Source organism: Phoca vitulina, unplaced genomic scaffold, assembly GCF_004348235.1.
Source record: "Phoca vitulina isolate PV1807 unplaced genomic scaffold, GSC_HSeal_1.0 scaffold84, whole genome shotgun sequence".
Lineage (NCBI taxonomy): Eukaryota > Metazoa > Chordata > Mammalia > Carnivora > Phocidae > Phoca > Phoca vitulina.
Window position 1 is genome coordinate 2,639,391 of NW_022589787.1, and position 22,675 is coordinate 2,662,065.

Consider the following 22,675-nt stretch of genomic DNA (forward strand, 5'->3'; position numbering starts at 1 on the left):
TGTGAAATATGTCCAAGTCAGTGTCCCAAAGTAGATCAGGGATGAAAACATATGATGAAAAGAATGTTACAGGCCTTATAAAGAATTACTAAAGAATTTGTATTATTTTGCTTACAGTAGATAAATTTGAGGGTCTACTAATTGGCTGAGGACATTTTGTAAGACTGACAACCACAGTGGGGATTTTCCTTTTAAGGTGTTTGCAGGTGAGCCAGCAGCTTTTCTGGGAGCCTACAGATATATTTCTCAATAAAAGTTCTATCTGGCTTGAGGTGTCTGAGGATCTGAATTCATTCATTCATTCATTCAATTCATTCATTCATTCAATTTATTCATAGACATTGCTTGTTACTTTCTCACTGGAGAGGAAACAAGGGAAATTGCCTTTTAGTACTAAAAGAAGCCTAAACAGTAAGGACCAATAAATGCCACCTGTGCCAGAGATTATTGGTAGGTTTTTCCCCTGGTCTTTCATGTAAAAATATTACTCTCTTTAAACACAAGCTGGATCTCTGTGTGTCTAGGTCTCTTTTGAAGTTCAGAATAAATCATGATTTTTAAAGAAATATCATGGTTCAGTTGTTCTTGCATGCACTCAGCTTTGACCTTATTTCCTCTGACTTTCCGAGTAACCTAAATGGGCATGTGCATCTAAAAATACCTGGAATTAAAATAAGCACACCATTTCACCAAAAGATACCCAAGGAAGAAAAAAAAATCAGTCTTCATATTTAAGTCAGTTAGTTCTTTTTTAATAAATTTGAATTCATTCATCAACAAGTTTCATATTGTATCTATCACTCAATTTTGCTGTTTTTTCATGTCAAATAATACCAAAAAATTACATCAATGTGCTTAAGCAAAATTGGGTTTTAATTTATCTTTACAATGAAATGAAATCAACATGGGAATTGATCATGACAGCAATCGCCTATTCCTACTAGAATAATCCTGTACTTACCTTGAACACACTTACTGACTTGTGAAGTAGAAATATGAGACAAGAATGATAAAACATGTTTATGGGGCTCACCCTAGGGAGAAGCATGTTACGTGAGCCACTCTCTGGGAGGTCACTGTTTACCCAGATGTTGGGAATTGAGTATTTTGGAAAACATGGCACCTTTCAATGCAGTAGAAGAGGTAATCGATCCAAGGCACACTAGCTAGTGTCCTGGGAAAATTTAATCCACCTGGGCAGCTCTTTGCCCCACGATTCAATGTTACTCTGACTGATGGCTCACATAAGATGAGAGCCAGAGTCAATTCCATGAGTAACAAAGTATTTCACCAATTGTTCGGTTTTGCTTACATAAAAATGGCCAGAAATATGGACTTGTTTTCAGGTGGAGCATTAAGTAAGAATTATGAGATGGTTTATAATTTCAAGCCAGGAGATTCCAAGTTAGACATATTCTCTTTTATCAAACACACCATTGTGGTACTAACACCAATGGGGTTATCTACTAGATGCTGAAAGTGAACACCTACAGCTGCAATGTGCCTGTTTCCTTAAAACCAGTCCCAAACATGTGTGGCATCACCTCTGAGATATCTCCTGGGTGAAAATGTTAATTCCAAAGCTGCACAGGGGAAAAGTGCCTTTAATCTGAATGACTGAATATGTCAAAAGTTCTGGGTGCTGGCATTAAAAACACATGATATTGCAGATGTACATGTAATCTTCAAACCTAACAGGAATACTATCATGACATACTTTCTAGTTCATTTATGATTCAGTGGGGAAGTGAATGTCTCATGGTATAGACAGTGAAACCCCTCTACAGTCCTGGGGTCGGTGAACAAGAATAACACTTGTTTTAAAGATTACTCAAGTCTTATCAGTCTTTCTCTGTAGGGATTTATGTAGTAGGGCTCTTGAGTTGTCTCAAGTATATCTGAATATGGGTAATAACAAACTGTCAGAGCAAGATTCTTCTGTACATTTTGAGCCCCTGTGAAGCATTTTGGAAAGACAGGACTACATAGAAAATTAACTTTTTATTACGTTCAGTTGTTGAGAAAGAAATATCATTATATTCCAAAATCATATTTTCTCTCCTTACTCAAGATGTCTAGACGTGGGTAACAGCCACCTCACATTAATGTCAGAGGTCCGGGTTCAGAATTCATCAATACGGCTCTCTCACTGGCTCCAGTAACTACTGTGGAGTAATGAGAGGTCATTTTAACAGAACAGAGAACCAAACTCAACTCTCTTCTGTCAGCACAGAGTTCTGCTTCTCAATATTTCTCACAACTTTTAAAAATGGAGAAGCTATAAAATAATTTTATTAGAAGAAAAGTAATTTTCTTCTGAAATGGAGTAAAGCAAACACATACCCAAGAATCTTAAAAAGTTGTTTTTTTTACAGAATATATGTTATGTATTTGTGTGTGTGTGTGTGTGTGTATGTATGTGTGTAGTTACAAACACTATTTATAGTATAGCTATTATGTTAACTTCATCGCAGTGTCTACAAAGTTGTGGATCCCAGTCTTGGTGCCAAATGCATATAAAAAGCTCAAAAGCTATTATGACTATACCATGCAAATTTATATCCAGAAAACCTTGGTAAGTAGACTGCAGCTCTTCTGAGCCCCATAGGGTCTCTGCCTTTGATAGTTGGGTACCTCAACTATGCATCAAAAAATGTTTTGAATCATTTTTCTCCCAGAAAGAATTAATGTCACAGTTCTGAATAGTATAAATTGTACACTTAAATCGATCATTGACTACTTTTGTCCATGTTCATTTGCATTTTGGGGTCCCTCTTCTGCATGTAGAGCTCACTCCTTGAATCACTGGATACAGAAAAAGATACCTGAAGTATTGAAAGGGATAAGGTCTTCACAAATGTCTTTTTTTTCTTTAACATGTTAACAATGATAAGGCCACTTACAAGGTTTTTCCCAATCTGTTTAACTTTTAGGATCCCTCATTGTTACCCATGGGGGGAAAAAACAAAAATTGTCAGAGAAAAGCCCAAGACCACTGGCTAGTCTCCAGATAAAAATAAAACCAGAGAGCAGCGGGTGGAAGAAGATGTTGAAGAAAGGTCGGAATGAAGGAGAGGAAAGGGTATAAAACTGGTCATTGCTTCTAGCATGAGATTTTGTGGGCTATGTTTTACCTGACAGTGGGTCTTAAACTGTGACAGACTCCCACAAATTAAAGGTTGTTACGGCCACCAAAGAAAAATCAAGTAGTGGTCAGCTTACGGTGATAGCCCACACCACATGCATCCTCAGGGAAGGTGGTATCTCTATCTATGCGGAGAAAACTAGTGCCAGCTAATAGAGTACTGGATGAGATTTTGGTCATTGGTTTAGGACAGAACAGAGAGGGTGAGGCATATGTGGCATGTTGGGATAAAATATTAATTTAGTAGTTCTTTCCTGAATATTTTGCTTTTTTTTTTTCTCCAAGTGCTTAACTTCACTGTGACATCTGTTTGCACAACTGTAGTCATTTCAGTTTATGGAGGCCTGTGATAGAAATATTGTTTACAAAAAATATATCATCTCTTTTTTTTCTTTAGAAAGATCTCATCTAAATAGTAAGTTAAGGTTGCGTCTATGAAACCGGTGCACCTTGTCTTGTTTCTACGAGCTTTAAAAAGTCCAAATACTGATGAGGCTGTGGATCAGAAGGAACCAAAAGTGAGTGTGTTTGTTGTCAGGTTGCTCTCCTTTGCCTCAAGAGAACGGTCATGGGTCACTGGGTGATGTGTGGTGTGTACTGGTCATGTTCCTGCAGCATCCTAGTTAGACTAGGAGTAGTTGGATGTGCTTATGAAATATGTCAGATACAGAAATAAAGGTATGAAGATGTTTCTTGGTTTCTGAAATTGAACAGTAGAAGTGTTTTAAGCTTCAATCTTAATTCTAGGTAACAGAAAGTAGTTACATCACGTAAAGGAAAATATGACATTGCATGCTGCCATGATAGCAAGCATTAAGAAAGAAAATTTTGGTAAATATACATATATATGCATATTATGCAAATATATTTTATATTAACATACAATGTTATAAGAGTGATTGATAACGTAAAGACAAGGGGGAAAATCATCCTAGATGGTTTTACCTTAGAGTAACAAATAACCTGAGACGTCTATGCTTTCTGTTAGATATCAGGCCTAGAAATCCATACGAGATGTGGAGCACATTTTCAGTGATTGAAATGTCAACTAAACATTGCCAAAACATGCCACTGTGTTCCTGCATGACAGGTAAGCTGGATCCACTCCAAGTGAACAAAAGAATACACTGTACAACAGAGTACTTACAATGAGATGCCATCCATTCCTGATGGGTTTTCAAAAGATGGGCGTTCAGACATCAACATGGGATCTATCTATGTTTAAGACAACAGGTGAGCACACACCAGTGGCTCACTTCATCCACTAAACCAGTACAGAAAAAGTAAGCCCGATGAAAGTAAACCCCATCACCAAAAAAGCTGAAAAGCCTTCGCTTAGTAAACAGAAAGGATATGAAGTGTGTGACTCATTTTAAACTAGCAATATCACTGTATGAGTTTTTGAAGATTAACTAAGAGTTTCTTTCTGATTTTTAAACTAAAACATCTAACTTATGATAATAAAAAACACATTTTGGGATGATATTGTGTTTCACGCCCTCATTCTCAAGGCATAATATTTAGACGATGCTTGTCCCTTTCAATTAAAAAAGAAAAAACTATGACTTTCTTTAATATGCATCCTGTGTTAAATTGTCCATAGCTGCAAAATGTATATATGTATGTGTATTTGTTTGGCATACACATGGGTACTTATACCTGTGTGTATAAACATATACACATACATCCTCATATACACGTGTATTTTATATATATGCTGAGAAAGTTCACATATATATACAATTGCGTATGTATATATGTGTGTCTGCGTGTGTGTGTCTGTGTGTGTGTACAGGTATAAAAACTTGACAGGCAGAGTAATATTTCACTCAGTGTTAAATGAAGTCTTTGAAAAATCAAGTACAGTCACTCAGTTAACATAGTACAGCCAGTAAACTAAGTTGAAAAGAGAAAAAGTGAATGGAAACACGATCCTGGACCATCTGTCTATGGCATTCACATCGGTTAGATCAGGGATTTTAATTTTGAGCTGTGAAGACCTCCTCCGTAGATGGGTCTTCTTGTGCGGGATGCTTCTGTCCCCCATGTGTCGCCCATGCCCTTCCCTAGGCATGCTCTGTTTCCTGTACTGGATTCCTGAGTTGTCAAAGGGTCTTGCTGAATTCCTGGTATCGCCAACACTGCCCGTGACCTCATTCATTTCATTGTGAACCTCCAGTGACGTTAAGAGAATATTTCCATGAGCATCCACCTAATTGAAGAAAATACACATCGTTAGGCACCTAGCATGCCAGTAAATCTACTTTTCATATACAAACCCAGCACAGACTTATACCATGCAATCATGTCACATACATTAGGAGAAACTGCACATCTGTCAAACCCAGCACTGTTTTCGTGGAAAATGTCATTTTGAAGGCTTAACTACAGTTTAGAGATTTTATTTCCTCAATTTAGAAATTCTCACATAGCAGATTAGATTAAATAAAGCGGGCTTTTTTAAATTGACATTTCCTATTATGGATACAAGTCCTTACTGAAGACAAAATTAAAGTACAAATTCCTTTCAAGATGTTGATTTAGGTAACCATTTTTCATAACTGGACACTGGATGAGAACTATACTTTCTCATCTTCTTTAGAGTCAGCTTGTCCCCTTTTCTGCCTCTACAAAAATATTCACACTACCATGGACAAACAAGGAAATACTCCTGTGATGAACGGACACTCCTGATGACTTTGATGGGGGTAGATACAGACTCCTACCCAAGTATGACCTCCTTGCCCAATCCTGGTCCTGGCAGGAGGCCTCCTTTTTAAGGACTATATTTAAGATAGACTAAAGTCCCCTCCCACATTGGAGCCAAACTTTAAAATAACATTTTATTTTGTGCTAAATACAGCTTCAGACCTTTCACGGTGATGTCGATGGTCCATTTGTTTATTTGCTCATCTGCCATGAAATTTCCATGGACCATAACTGAGGCTAGGGGTCCCCAGTGGAGTCCTTTCTAAGTGGTCTGTAATCCCCACTCTGAGCAGTGCCAACACCTCTCAGGGCCACGTGGCCCATTCCACATTCCCCTGGGTCTCACTGCTCTCCAGCATGCTTTATGTTATCCCACCCATCTTCATTCCTTTGCTAAAGGGCCATCTTCCTTGTCCTATCTTTGTCTGTGGAAAGCCTACCCTTTCTTCTAGAACTAGATTAAGTGTCTATGGCTTCTTCCATGAAACTTTCACAAAATTAGTTATTTTGTGGAGGAATAATTTATTAATACATATTAATTTGTGTGTTCCCATCTTCTGTATACTTCTTAGTTTCATTAAAGGTATTGTGCTAGATATGAAGGAGGTGAGGTGTGGAGAGAAGATTCCCAGCTAAGAAGAGGCAGGTGCCTGTGCAGACCTCTGAGCAGAGCCAAGACGACAGGTGGGATGACTCCTAGACACCAAGGTAGCCCAGACACAGGAAGGGCTGCAAACATCTGGGGGCCACTCAGGCTCTGGTACAAAGGCACCAAAACAGACTCTGAGATGTCTACCCCGTGATTTGGGAGTACCATTCCATTATGCTTGGGGAAGGAGAGGTGTGGTCATCAGGATATCACCCCTTACTCCCCAGATCTGTGAGTATGTTGCCTTACGTGCAAAAGGGGCATTGCAAACATTGCAAAAGGGACACTGCAAACATATTTAAGCTTATGAACCTTACAATTAGGGAGATTAGCCTGGATTATTCAGGTGGGCCTAATCTAATCACATAAGCCCTCAAAAGTATAGGATATTCCCCAGCTGGAAGCAAGAGGGAAAGAGAGGTGCAGCAGAAGGTGAGAGCAGAGGGATTTGCAGTGTGAGAAAAACTGGATCCTCTATTGATAGAGGGCACTGCAGATAAAGCATAGGAAGAAATGGGACAGCCTCTAGGAGCAAAGACTGGCTCTGCCTGATAGCCAGGAGGGAACAGGGGTCTCAGCCCTACAATCAGAAGAAACTGTGGTCAACAACCTGAATCAGTCTGGAGATAGATCTATCCCCAGAGCCTCCAGAAGGGAACACGGCCACACAGACACCCTGATTTCAGCATCCTGAGACTCTCAGCAGAGAACCCAGCTGAGCTCCACTGCACTGGACTTCCGACCAACAGAACTGGGTGCTGTTTTAAGTGGCTACATTTGTGGTAATTTGTTGTGATAGCAATCAAAACTACTACAGGAGGAAAGAGGGAAGATTTCAGAGGAGAAATGCATTTGAATTGGGCCTCAAAGAATGAGTAGACATTTTTCAGCAAAAAGCAGAAAAAAAAAAACATCACAAGCAAAGGCTTGAAAAATGACTGAACTGTTTTGAGAAAGGCAAACTAGCTGAGTGGGACTTTGGAGAGAATGGATCCTGGCACATGCTAAGCTCACAGTTGATGGGACGATGGTCATTCTTATCACTGTCATTACCATCTTCCTAACATTTTATATTAAGAAAATACACCCCCCTGATGAACAGGAATGCACATTAGAGTCAAGCCAGTAAGGGTTTCTGTATATTGCATTAAGGAATTTCAACTTTACCTTCCAGGTAGTAAAAAGTAACAGTGATTTCTAGAGAAAAGTGACATTCTTCTGAACTACAACCCAAGCTGCAGAGTGAAGAGTAATGGATGCATTTGAGAGGAGGAAGTAAGGAGAGGGACCACTGTTGGAGTGCACCGCACTCCTGTTTCCTTTAGCGCAGTCTGAAGGAGAAATGCCAAGAGGCTGTGAGCAAGGCTCCCCTCTTGCCACTGCAGCAAATCCCAGCAGTCCCAACACGTGCTGTGTCCACATGGCAGAGGTGCTCCGCCATCACCACTCATTTCTATATCTTCTCAGTGAAGAAGGTGGGAAAGGGATGGAGAGAGAGTTGCCTGCCACCTGCTCCCACCTGACCTCTTGGCCTTTCCTGAGCTCTCTGCAGAAACACTCACACCACCCATGCGGAGTGCAGGGGGGTGGGGTAGTGGCAGCAGGCACATGTTAGCCTGGGCTGTGCTTGGTTCTCCTCAGTGATGCTGCCTCTGAACTGTCGGGCCAGCCGTGCCATAGTGGGGAGACCGTGAAGACCTATGGTCTTCTTAGAATGGAGGACAGCAAGCCTGCGGGTGCTGGGAAATGCAAGTGGACCAAGAAGACATCCAGATACTGGGGAGAAGGCCCTTCATGGAGACCCATTCTTGGGGCTAGGGACAGAGCACTGACAGAATATTAGAGTTCTGCTTTTTGTTTTTGTTTTTTAATCCAGTAGAGGGAAAAACTCAAATGGGCCTTGTGTCTCAACAGTACCAGGAATGTTAGACCTTTGTAAGAATTTGGAACATGTGTTCCATATCTATTCTTTTTGTTTTCTTGCCCTGGAATGGTTAGCAGTAAAACCCTTACCAAAAAAAAAAAAAAAAAAAAAGTCTGTTTGCCTGTCTTCAGGATCAGTGAAGCCCCCAGTGGTTTGGGAGACAGTCTCTCACTGTAAGAAGAGGCTGTAGAAGGAGAATCCTGAGACACACATTAAGGTGTGCCTGAAAGGGGGGCGCAACAAAGGAAAGGCCAGCAAAGGAGTGGGCACAAGCATGTCCTCTCTGCAAGTAGTCACTCTCCCTAAGAAAGGCGTGATTTGAACCCGGCTCACTTGGGCATCTTTTTCTTGAGAGGGAGTCAATCAGTGTATTTTAGCACTGCAATGAATAGGTGTGATACCCTACCAGATATCTGTTTTCGAATCATGACAGGAAATATATTAAGTTATCACTTAAGGGGATTTAACAAACTGAGATCACTTATCAAATCGGTTCAATTAGATCTTATTTAACTGACCGATATTTTAAATAGACCTTCTTAAACAGTAAGCTGATATATTTAAAACAAAATTTATCTATATTTGAGCCAGAGAATAACCAAAGGTGGAAGATGCTTGCTTTTTTTAAGTCCTCACGTGGCATTTATACTTTCCAATAATAATAAATGATTTACTATATGTTAATTAGAACCTCAGAAGACTGAAATTATTTTCCTAAAGGTAGAAAAAAAAAAACATCACTTAACTCTAAAAAATGTTCTTTCCATTTTATGTAATATTTTAAATACAACAAAACCATGAGATAAAAAGCCCAGTGGTCCACTTAGGAACGTGGATACTTCACTGGAGATATGCACATGAAGGGTCCAGACTTGTGGGATTGTTCATGTAAAAAAAAAAAATTATATATCTGCTCTGTACCATGCCCTGTGCTAGGTGAGAGACCCTAATAGATGAATAAGAAAAGATCCTTACCCTTAAGGGGTCTAGCAGGTAAGAGTTTCAATTAATCAGCAAGCACATTTAAAAAAAAATACTGCATAATGAACCTTAAGCACATTTTTAAATACATGCCATTAATACTGTCTCTTTTTTATTAAAAATGCCATATGAAAAGCTCCCTTTAATAAAATCTAGGCGATTATAAATAACCACTTTATAGAATTAAATACCAAATGAAGACAAGTCTTTTTTATAGGAAGGGAGGGGAATATTTTGTGAGAAGCTAATTCTGATCAATATCAATGATTCTAATGATTTAGCTTCACCTGACTTTAAAAAGATGCGTTTGAGAACCTTCCCCTCTCTTCCCACCAGAAAAGTGAAAAAACACACCATATCAGCAAAAAACGGTGTTCTGATACCACTCATTCATGGACACACATTCCATGAGCATTTACCACATCTGAGCCATGGTGTGCATATTTTGGTCGATGTGAAAAATCAAATGCTGTTTAGCAGAGAAAGCATGGTGGCCATGTGAAATGTAACACGCCATTTCATAAGTGCAGAGCATGTGCCATGGAAGTTGGGAGAACAGGGACAAAACCAATTTCTTGAAGAAGGGAGTGACAGAGGCAGGACAGACACAAGTAGAAGAAAAAAAAAATCCTGGGCAATGTCATAGAGAAGAGCATCTGGCTTAGGTCTTGAAGGAGGGGGAGATGTGGACAAAGAAGAAAGGGATTCTGGAAAGAGAGAATCCAAGGCAAAAAGATATATAGGGATTTTGGGAAGCATACAGGGAGAACGGAGAAAACACAAGAAATGAGGTCAACTGAATGTTGAGTTGATTTTTCAAGACTTAATGACAAATTTGTTTGAATCAATATCCTGTCTTCTCAAGTCCCTGTGGCCAGTGCTGTGCATTTGGGAAAGGATTTCATGAGGGCAGAGATCTAATTTTGTGTCCTTGACTCTAGTGAAGGAAACTTACCTTAAGGGAAACCAAACCCAATATCATCAATAATTTACAGAATTAGAGGGCTCTTGGGTGCTTTCGACATTTATGACTATCTTGTAGCTGTTTCAGGACACAACTCTTGTGAGGTAGGTCTCAATAACCAACACTATTTCCCATGATTTCTATTTCAGAGTGGGTGAACACTTGTAATGGAAACAATAATGTTGAAAGCAACTTGAACATATATTGGATAATAAGAGCATAGTGTAAATTAGTTTGGATGCTTCTGACTTATAGTTTTACATTTACATAGTTTTCATTTAAAAGTGAAGCAATGTGTAGAAAATTTCCAACAACATTATGAGAAGATTTTTTTTCTAAAAGAATTAAAGGAGTTATTAAAATGTGTTAAATCTTAGAAACCAAACATTTTAAACAAATATGTCCCCAAAAGATGCTAATCTTCTCCTATAATCTAAAATTTAAATCTTAAAACAGATGGAAGTGGTGTTGTTGAAACATAAGACTGAAATGCCCTGTATAGAATGACAGATGATGACTTGCATTTTTTAAAGCATTTCATGAAAAAAAAATTAAAGCATTTCATGAATACTTCATATTTTGAAGAGTTTGTGTCATATCTATTATAATTAGAATCAATGATTTTAATATAGTTTTTCTTCCTGCTCTATAACCTTGACAGGCACAAATATTCAAAGGTGGAAAACATTTCATGCAGAATATATCACAAAGGGGTTTTCATTTTTTTCTAGAATCTCTCACCAGAGTGGCACTTTATTGATACTCATTCTCTAATTACCTTCAAACTTCTATATAAGTAAAATACTCTATTAGAAAAATTTAAAAAAAAAGTATTTGTTATGTGAGGAAAGAAATCTTGCTCTTTAGTAAGAGGAATGATGTCAAGTCTGCAGCTCTAATACCTTGGAAGGAATTACAACCTTCTGCCACTTCATGAAATTCAAATACAATCAAAGACTAACTCTTGAGTATAGAAACAATTCAGGAAACCAAAGAGGTTATGCACAAATAAATTAAGGGCACGATTTACATTGCACCACTGGTGTGAGGAGAAACTAAGTGAATACATGAACAGTTTGAGCATTCATGCATCAACCACTAAGTTAAAATAATGTGCAACCACTCAATATAAGGAAAATCTACTTAAGGTTTTATAGTAAGGTCAATAACATCATCATCCCAAAGATAGTCATTGATGGCACAGATCCCTCTTGGTGGCCTGCAGAGCCCCCGAGGGTACCACCCTGATATCCCCTTATTGGACAGGAAAGGTGACCTCAGAAAAACAATGGCAGTGCAAATCCCTGTGGTCAGCCCAGTGTCCTCTTTCAGTCCAAGGACAGGTGCAGCCCTCTGAGCCCCATCTATAACGCAGATGGGTTTCCCTGAGGTTGTTGATGGCCATGCTAACAAACAATCCTGAAAGATATCACTAAAAGATATCACTAAATTCTCTGTAATTGTAATTACAAAGAATTCTTGAAGGTGTTGGCCAGGTGCATAGTGACATTTCTGTTTTGCATGAAGTTTGTGATTCTTTTCTCGCTTTCCCTTAACTCATCCACATCACATGATATAAGCTTTTTGGGAGATTCATTTCCATCTGAAAATTATCACTAAAGTCTTAGATGTGGGTCAGCAATAATATTTAATGCTTATCTTTAAGAATATCAAATATGCATTTAAAACTAGTATCTATGAATTTGTATATCAACTTTAGACCTTGACAGCTGATTTACAATTATAGATTTTTAAAAATATGAACATATAAAGGCTTTAACAAAGCTGCTGGGAAAACACAGAAACATTTTCAGAAAAACAATAAAATGGCCCTGTGAATAAAATAAAATTTTCCTCTGCATCTGATTTATAATATAATATCTGATGTAAAATATTTTTCATATTCTGCTACTTTTCTCTGTGCATGTTAGAGGTGTTTCTGTTTTTGCTTTAAATTTTAAGCTTCACACTCAAAAAGGTATTTCTGCGGCACAACCTGACTGTTCTAAACCATCTCATTTAGAAGAAAGGAAACAATTTATGATCTGTTTAAATTATGAGGGAATTTGGAAAAACAGCAATGTATGTGTATGTGTGTCTGTATATCTGTGTGATGAAAACAATAATGATGTGATGAATTCCAGTTTCCTTGGAAACAGCATGACCAAAGCATATTGTGTATTCATAGTAGGATGCAGACGTATTTAGAAACATAACAGTGTGGTACTAAGTATATTTTCCAGTAAGAAGTTCAGGATAATTTTGCTTGTGGAAGCCTGATTTTTTTCACAGATCCTGAGTTTCTCTGACCAACTCTATTTATGTTTTGCTGAAGGGATGGGAACCATTTGCATTCATTTAACTGACTGCATTCATTCATGAATGTTTGTGAACCTATTCTGGGCCACCAGTGGTCTATGGACACAGCAAATACTCTAAGGAGCTGCTGCATTTCTCTAAGGAACAGACCCATAACATGTACTAAGAGCATGGGAAAAAGCAAGGAAAGACCACAGGCTTGAGAAATAAGTAAGTTTAGCAAGAAGAATTAAATAATAAAGAAATGTAGGAGCAAGTGTAGCGTGTAAACAAGGAGAAATATATTTTTGAGAACTTTATGGGGTGCAAGAGGTAAAAAGATAAAGACAAAAATTACATAGAAACTATAATGTACTTTCATTAAAGTATTGTTTATAATTGCAATGACATATTGTTTTTATTTTAAAAAAATGAAATGACATGTAATTGCAAAGTTACTTTGTACCCGGAAGGATGTAAGGATGCTGAGCGGGGCTGGAGGGGGTGGACCTAATTTATGGTCTCTTTCTTAGTGTACAGCCCAAAGGCCTCCTAAAGCAATGCACCATCCTTGGCTACCACTATCTGGCCCTGCTAGGCTCTGACTTTTGCGAACACACCTGGCAGGGGACAGGGCCTGGGCAGATCTATGAGATCCCTTGAACAGAGCACAGTTCCTCCCTTGCACTAAGGACCTTGGACTAGGGGACTATGCCAGATAGTGGGTGGATGAGAGACGGGTCTGCCCACACTGTAAAAAAACAGTGGCGTGCTGGACAATAAAATTTGTAATTTTATCACTAAATGAATATTTCAACATTTTGGAAACATGCTTTTGCCTGTCAAGTTCAGAGTCAACATCCCACATGGTATTCACATGTTCTGTTCTTTTCAGAGGCAACTGGAAGCTTGTGGCTTCTCCAGCTTCTGCACTAATTTTGGTTTTATATAAAACTCCGTGACTTGCAGGAGGCAACATTTCAGGTTATAATCAAAAGCCCACACAACTACTTAAAGGTCATGCAAGTAACTGTAGTGACTGATGAGTGGTAGGAGCAGGGTGGGTCTGTGAAAGGCATGATGGGTGAGTGGTCAGGCTGGTGAAGGGCCTACCCGGTTGCTTTCACTCTTGGAACGATCATTCTTTGCCTTGGCTGTCTTTTCTGCAAGCTTCTTCTGCCTTTGAGGGCCTCTTCCAAAGAAAATGTAGTTGACAAAGGCATACTCCAGAAGGGCCAGAAACACAAAGACAAAGCAGCCCATGAGGTACATGTCAATGGCTTTGACGTAGGGGATTTTGGGCAATGTTTCCCGAAGGTGTGTGTTGATGGTTGTCATCGTCAGCACGGTCGTGATCCCTACAAAAGAAACAAAAGGGTGAGAGGCTGCAGTTTTGCAGCTCTATTCCTCAGTTTCACTTTTGTATTTTCTCAAACAGCTCAAAATAGTTGGAGATAGTAGATTGAATATTATTAGGTGACCAGAAAGCAACAGAGCATGAAACATGTATGGACATCAGGTCACCACTCAGGTCAGGAAGCTGACATTTCTGCTCCCTGGTGGGGCACCATCCCATGGCACCTAGCTTAGAGAGAGAGGGAATGGAGACTATATGGAGATGTATAGGCAGCAAAGGAGAATGTGTTTTTTAGGAAAGTTGGAAGAAATGAAAATAATCCCAGAAATTAACATAAAACACTGTGTGTCTGGATGAGACGCTTCCAAGAAGAATGAATCTATGAAGACTCAAAAAAGAGGGTCACCTATGGCCATTAGTGAGGGCTCAGTGAGCCTGCCCATCAAAAGAAAACAATTCTTACCACAATGCTTTATGAAAAAGGGGAATGAGGCGATGATTTTTATTTTTATTTTTTTAAAGATTTTATTTATTTATTTATTTGACAGAGAGAGAGAGACACTGAGAGAGAGGGAACACAAGCAGGGGGAGTGGGAGAGGGAGAAGCAGGCTTCCCGCGGGGCAGGGAGCCCGATGTGGGGCTGGATCCCAGGACCCTGGGATCGTGACCTGAGCCGAAGGCAGATGCTTAACGACTGAGCCACACAGGCACCCCGAGGCAATGATTTTTAAAACTGATAGTGGACTTGATCCAGTCCTGAGCTTAAAAAGAAAGGAGTACTTAAAAAAAAAAAAGAGTACTTCAGGGAAGCTCCTGAGGACAGATGATTTTAGAGTCCTTTCCCTCCTCAACTAAGAGTCTATACAAGCTTCTCAGAACATGCGTGATGAAGTCAAGGGCTAATGAATCTTGCCATATTCTGGGGGAACTGACCAGATCCTTTTTTTTTTTTTTTAAATCATAATGTTGAATTCTCATAATGTAGTAGGTGAATGATTTCTGTTTCCCTAACAGAGCTAAGTTCAGTCTCTAAAAACATGTAAGGACCATATTTTGCAATTATACCATAGCAATGGACATTTTTTTTGTTTTCAATACAAAGATTCCATATTGGATAATTTGAAGACACAGAAAGGAGGGGACATGTCGGTGACATGACTAGAGTTTGTTGAACTGAGTGAAGTCATACATGCAGGAAAGATATGGATTGCTCACTTCTTGGTGGGACAGTAAATACTACAGCTGACTTGCTCTCTCTTAAGACAGCTCCAAAGGGGGGCACCTGGGTGGCTCAGTCCGTTAAGCATCTGCCTTCGGCTCAGGTCCTGATCCCAGGGTCCTGGGATGGAGCCCCACGTCGGGCACCCTGCTCAGCAGAGAGCTTGCTTCTCCCTCTCCCTCTGCTGCTCCCCCTACTTGTGCTCTCTCTCTGTCAAATAAATAAATAAAATCTTAAAAAAAAAAAAAAAGGACAGCTCCAAAGGGTCAACTCTTTTCTATCCATTCAACTAACTGGTGCCACTGAATGCAATTATCTCTGTGTCTTCAAGGACCCAATGGAGAGAAACACTTCCTCCTCATTGCTATTCATGCCTTCCGTCAAAAAGGAGACTTCTGAAAGTGAGAGCTTTAGCCACGGTCCCTCAGCCACAGCAACCTGAAAAATACGATGTCACTGAGGCCAGGGGACAGTGCAGGCCAGAGAGGTCAGTGTTCCCAAGATACAAGGCACAGCCCAGACCACCTTTACATATGATTCCACCAAAGGCACTTCTCTGAGCCCCCAGATCCCACCCAACTCTCCAGTGGAGGGTTTGTATTTGTTAAGCAGCTTAATTTGATGCCCTCCGGGTTCCCATTCCATCGCTGGAGGTAAGAATCCTTATCCTGTGTGTCCCACAGAAAGAACCTCTAGACCACAGATCTCTACTTGCTCGGGACCATCTGGAGGGCAGGGAATAAAGCCCAGTCTTTCTGTCACTAGCACATGCTTTCCTTCCACCCACCTCTAAACTGCTATGAAAAGTAGAGGAGGGAACTGAGGCACTGAGAAACTATTTTTGTGTATAACTGCAAACCATGATAGCTTATGGAATATATGGAAATCGAATATGTCAGAATATTTTAAGATTCCCCTTTAAAGTAACATTCATGTGCACCTGGGGACTTTTAAAATTCGAAAATGGCAATGGGATGATTACAGTTTACAAATAAATGTGAAAACACCACGCAAACTCTCCAAAATTAGGTGTTCTCACCATTATTCAAAAATTTTGTAATTTTGCTGCCACAACTTTTTTTCCTTCCAAATGTACTTGGAAAGCATGAATGCTCTGGTTCTCTCCAGTTGACTCTTGTGGCTCTCCAGTTGACTATTTTGAACGGACATGTATGACACAGGCCTCAGTGGATGTCCTGGGAAATGGGCTGAAAGAACACAGGGATAGCAAGAGCCAGCATATGTCACAGGCACTCAGCCTGGGAAAAGCAGCCCTGAGTAAAATGGGACAGCAACCTGGCTCAGGCCCATCAGCTCAGGCTCGAGGAGTATGGTTTTGGGATGAGTGCTCTGTTTGGGCTCACATTAGCTCTTAGTTTAAAAGGCCAGTACATTTACTAATTCTCTGTATCATTTTACTTCCTATCTAGATATTGCGGATGATGGTGGACTGTAGTGATTCACAGACCTGGATGGTACAGCCACATGGCCCAGGCCAAAGTCCTAGCTCTGCCACTTCCCAGCAGCATGACCTGAGCCCTGATGGTCCACACCATTGTCTACAGCTGATGTGAAGTCTAAATGTGATGCCTGAAAACCATTGGTGATATGTTAATAACGGTAACTGGCAGTGTTAACATTAATAACAACAAATAATCGTATTTATTATTATCATTACAGAAAAATAAATTATTCAGTAGATTCTGGCTTCCTGGAAAGAGATCCACAGCCATAGCCTTGCTTTGAGCTTCCGCCCTCCAAGGGGCCCATCCAACTGCAGTACAGGAGATGACTGAATGGTGCTTTCCATGTTCTTTGTACACTGATCAAGCTGTTCAGTCTTTCTACTAATTGTTAGCCTCAAATTATTTCTCATTTAGATTATGCTAATATCATATTTGAAAAACTGCATTTATACAGATGACTATGAAATAAAAATATAATTTGCTTCATTTAATCAAAAGATACTTTATTTCTCTTCTTTGTGATCAAAATAATGTGGCCTAAATTATTTTAGTTTAAATTTTCCCTTTCAAAAGGACCGGTACTATTATTCACTATTATTCACTTCAGGTTTTTGAGGAAGATCACCTAATTACACCTCCCAACTTTGCAACCTGATGGCTTGTAACACTAACAATTCAACAGATCTGGGAGTCAGCCCCTGATCAGTAGAAGCATAAAACCCTGAAGCGTACAGAACAGCAGTGCAACACAGCTTTGTGAAGGACCAGCATTTCCCTTCTCAATAGAGAGACAACCCCAGACAACTGCAGGTCCAACAGAGCCCTCACCAGAGAGGGTGTTCCATGGACATCTTTGCTGAACACTCCTCTGCACCGACCTGTACCTCTAAGATCTCTTTCAGAAATGAGGTGCATTCATCAGCAGCCATTCAGGATGCTGATAACAGCACTCAGAGCATTTCAAAGGTGTGTTACAAGACAAGACAGGTGGAAAAGGGCTGGGGTAGGAGAATTTCTCCAATTAAAGCCCCCAAACCATAGCCATATCTTCTTAAAGAGGCACAGAGCACATTAGCATTTTAAAGATTCTGAGAGATCCCTCAATAGTAATAATTGATAATAGTTCTTGCTTAGCTTTTTTTTCTTTTTGATCCTTTTTTACAATTTAATAGACAAGATGACTCTTGCATGTACTGTCTACTGACACCATAGGAATCACTTGTAGTGGTTAAGGGAGAGAATCCTGGAGTCTGACTAACTGGATTAAAATCTTTCTTCTGACGCTTAAAATGTCATATGACTTTGTACCAGTTATGTAGCTTCTCTGTACCTAATTTTCCTGCTCTGTCAAATGGGACCAATAACATTGCTTATTGTGCTATGGATGTTCTGTAGAACAGGTAAGGTAACCCCATTAGTGGCCTTGCAGAGAACCTGGTACCTGAGTATTCAGCAAATTTCAGCGTTAATGATTATTGTGTTGCTATTCAGTGTTCATGACCCTGTAATATACTTTCCCTTAGTTATTGGAGGTGACCTGGTGACATTTCTTGATCCCTGCAGACCCAGGCTCAGAGACCCTGTTCTACATAGGCAGAAGGTGGGACAAAGGGAGTGAGCACGCTGGTATCCTACATTGAGAGCTGGACCTGTTGGACTGTTGTCTGCTCAGACCTGTGGCCCTAGGGTCACAGCTGCCTTCCAGACCCCCAGGCCTCAGGTTCATCCGGACACTGGCAAATGCCCATTCACTTCTGCCTCTGTACTCACATCTGCCTCCCAGACTTGTGACATCTGTCAGAACCTGGCACTCCTCCAGTGGTGAAGCCTTAGCAACTCTGGGCAGACCATTCCTTTGTCCTAGCAAAGCCATAACAGGATGATTTAGGTTTATAGTCATAATGCTGTTCTGTTGGAAAAAATGGAATCTACTTTCACATACTGTAATGAGGTTGGGTTGACTACAACTCACTTCAGATAGATTATTTAATATTGTGGAAGACAGTGTCTTACGATTAAGGAGCTATAGAATGTGTATCTAGAAAATTTAGAAATTCACATTTTCAGTACACCTCACTCCTATTGATGCTAGATAATTACAGTTCTTTGGTACTTATATTTCTCTACTTATCTCAATAATGACAAATTCTCCAAGGCCAATTCAATGTGAAACTCAAGAAGCTTTAGCTTTAGAGCTCTACTTGCATAGTCCTCATCCAGACTTGGGGTGGGGTCTTAGAAATTTTATATTTGTCTATTTTATATTCTCTTTCTTAAAGAGAGACTCCGAAAATGTATAAGCTAACAGGTCTGCAAAATTTAGATCTGCCCCTCTAAATACATTTTAGTTCTGCTTTTCCAGGTGAGAAGAAGAGAAAATTATTTAACGAAGAGTAATCTAGTAACATTAAAAAAAAAGGAAGGGGGAAACTTACAGAAAGGACTATTGCAACAGGGTAACCTCTGCAGGCCATAGAAAAGTCCTGGAGATCTTTTTGAGGGATGCTTTTCTTACTAGACCCATTAAAAATACATAACAATATAGCGCTTTTAGTTTTTTGATACTTTCTTCTTTTCCAAACTAGCTCTTTATTCAGCTAACACTTTTAGGAATAGTTACCTGATTTCCTATGTGTTAATCTAATCTTGAATGTAACTCTGCCAGTCACCTATCTGTGAGTCTAAACCAGACATCCGCATACACACATGTACACACATTTTCCTAGGGAAAACAGTGTCAATCAACTTGAAGTCCTGGAAAAAGATGAAAAAAAAAAAAAGGGGGGAAGAAAGAGGGATAACTGGAACCCTGAATTCTTATGGTTCTCTCTAAGCTAATTTACCAGCAAATGTATTGATAATTATTTTCCATCAATTTTTAAAAGTATTATTGATAATTTTGCTTTCAGGAATTGAATTCAACCATCCCAGAGAAGGGATGCACTAGATAATTGCTCTTCAGCTCTATACTTATCTAAAATGTATTTAAATGATTATTTCATTCATGCAGCTTCATAATAATTAGCTGAATAGAGAATAATGTTTTTTTGAAAATATAAGCCTTCCTTTAATAATTTAAAAATATTAAAAATATTATTAGAACCTATAAAATATATTGTACATTAGCTAATAATCCAGTTGCCAAATGACCAGTGGCCAGTACAGATCACTAGCGCTCTTGAGAATAGCTCAGAATCTAATCACATATTTAAATGCTCATTAAATTGTGTAATTCCAATTACATGCTATAATATTTGACTATTTTTCTGACTTAAAAAAGATGAATACCCAATTAATCAAGTCTTCTTTCTGGGCCACAGAACAATTTTGAACAGGAGATGTTAATCCTTGCTTTAAAATTAGTGTCAAAAATAGTTTTATTATGCAAATATTCGGCAAGCATATTTTCCCTTTCATTGGCATGAAAATTCACATTTGAGCCTTATAATTAAATTAACACATCAAGGGAATCATGCATGAAATTATTGTTTCAAGATAAAAAGTGACTGTATGGGCAAGACTGGTGTCATGATGTCAAAAAATTGTAGTTGAACTATAGCCTCTGAACTTCCTTAATACTGTAATGATACGGTTACTTTACATTTTAGATATCATTTAAAAATAGCACATACCAAGGGCAACTCTAGCTGCAGATGCATCATAATTGATCCAGAAGGACACCCATGAGAGAATCGTAATTAATATAGAGGGCATGTAAGTCTGGAGAATGAAGTATCCAATGTTTCTCTTCAACCGAAAGCTCAGTGAGAGCCGAGGATAGGCACCTACGGTAAAGAGACAAAGATTACACTGGAGAAAAGACATAGCAGACAAAGAGTTTGCTTTGACCTCCATTGTTCAACAGTATGCATTTGAAAAGCTCATGAACTGAGAGGTGGCCACTGCAATTTGCTTCTGTCTGCCTAATGGTATTTATAGAAGAATTGGGAGGGGAGTCCATTTTAGTCTATAAGAGAATATTGAGGATATTTTTCTAAAGCCAAGTGCTCAGCTGAGGACCATCCCTGGGAAAACTTTGGGAAAGTATTTAATTTAGAATACAGAATCATGCCAAGTATCTTGTTCATTGTTTAATTAAGGACTGTTCTCTTCTCCATTGTAAATAGGGGAGATTTGGCTCAAGGTTTTATTGGGCAAAATGGCTTTTACCAGTTGTCCCTTCCGCCCATCTAGAGCAACACTGTACACAGATATGTGAATTGCTGATCCTCATCTAAGGACACCTCCGGGCTACCCTGAGAGCTGGAGAGGCACAGACACAGGGGCCAGTGTACACTGCGATGATCTACTCTGACCACAGACAAGGCATTAAGGAGAGCCTCAGAGAAGCACCTTATTCGCTTTCTTGTAAATGAATCCCAGTGCTAATCTGATGTGTGCATCTCACTTAGGACACTTTTGGAACCCCACCATCACAAGGTAAGAAAATCGCCCACTGATTATGTCACATTTTGTTTTATATTTGCCTGCTCTGTTTTATTTTGCTTTTCTTAGAGCAAAGCAAGGGTAGTCTCCATTTCTTCCTGTCCACTTCAACTGTCCACTGTATCAGTTCCAAACCTCCCAGCTCCTGATCTAGATTCTAGTGAAGCTGCTGGAAGGACAACCAGTGAAAACTCAATGATCTTTGCTAATCACCAACTTCCTTGCCTCTTTCCCTCCCACCATCACTGATGGACGGTGCTCCCTTCCTGAGATCACTGTACCTTGCTTCTCTTGACCTCCTTCTACTCCAAGACTGACAAGCTACTACTCTCTTCCTGCACCCAAATATATGCATTTTCCAGACTTCATTCCATGCCTTCTGTGTTTGTCCCTACATTCTTTTCTTTAGCCACCTGATTTACTCATATGACTATTAGTTCTGTGTCGAAGATGAAGACTTATCTCCAGGGTTCTAATTTGGTATCAACTATTTTCAGTCAGAATTATATAAAGGAGAAAAGAAGCCACCTAAGAGACTTAGCACCTAAAGGCTGACAATCTGTGAAGTTTCTTCCAGTCGTTTTTGTGTGTATGTAGAATTTCTTTTACATAGCTCTGATCAAATGCATATTTGATCATACTGTCATCAGAGCATAAACATTTTCATACTTATTCAAATTATTTGTAAATACAATTTAAAATTCTTCCAAATTTTCCTTCAAATATATACATATGTACTCTAGTTTATAAATACATTTTCCTGAATGCTACAAATTTAGGTTATTTCCATTTTTACAAAACTATAAATAATATTCTTAAGAATATACTTGAGTAGTCCTTTTCTATATTTGGACTTATTTCCTTAGGATGAATATGCCAAAAGAGGAATTGCTGGGCCAATGTTTAGGCTTTTGATACTTATTGCCAAATTACTTTGCCTAAGAATCATGCCAGTATACACATCACTATGAGCACTTTATAGAATTGTCTATCTCACCTTGTAAACATGACAATGTTCCATAATATTTCTTAAAAATAACTTTTGCTAATTTCTTTGGGAAAAATTTTCCTTTCCAATCAATTTCTTTAACTGCATACTTCCTAAATATCTGTTTTTTTCTCTGTATTTAAGCTCATAAATGATCTGATTATACTATTTATTCATTTTTCTCATTTTTTGTTCCTCTTATTGTTTTCACATATTCATTTAAGTTCTTTTGATACTAATCCTTGTTTGTATTGTCTGCAAGCATTTTCACAGTTGTTTGTTTTAAAACTTGTAATGGATTTGAGTGGGGGACATATAAATACTTAAATTTTTTGTATATAGAATTTATCCATTCTTTTTTCCTTGTTATTTTTAAAACTTGTTTTTAGGCTTAGGTAAGTTCACAATAGAAGTTTAACCACAAACCTACTTTTAAGGTTGGTAATTATTTCAGTGTTCAATGTGAAGTGTACATGTACATTGATTTTTATTCCCCAAACAGCTAACCAATCCTCCCAACACCATCAG

The 22,675-nt window shown here is 38.9% G+C and overlaps 1 protein-coding gene across 2 annotated transcripts in view; it reads right to left on the reverse strand.

Moving 5' to 3' along the window:
- Window positions 1-730: 730 nt before the first annotated feature.
- GABRB3 (gamma-aminobutyric acid type A receptor subunit beta3) overlaps window positions 731-22,675 on the reverse strand; it is a 247,352-nt gene continuing 225,407 nt past the window's right edge. For both annotated transcript variants that reach the window (XM_032395382.1, XM_032395384.1), the window contains exons 7-9: window positions 20,346-20,498; window positions 13,784-14,028; window positions 731-5,357 (exon numbers count right to left, since the gene is read on the reverse strand). In XM_032395382.1, the coding sequence (XP_032251273.1) occupies window positions 5,016-5,357; window positions 13,784-14,028; window positions 20,346-20,498 (740 nt within the window). In that variant the 3' untranslated portion in view covers window positions 731-5,015. The remainder of the gene's footprint in view (window positions 5,358-13,783; window positions 14,029-20,345; window positions 20,499-22,675) is intronic.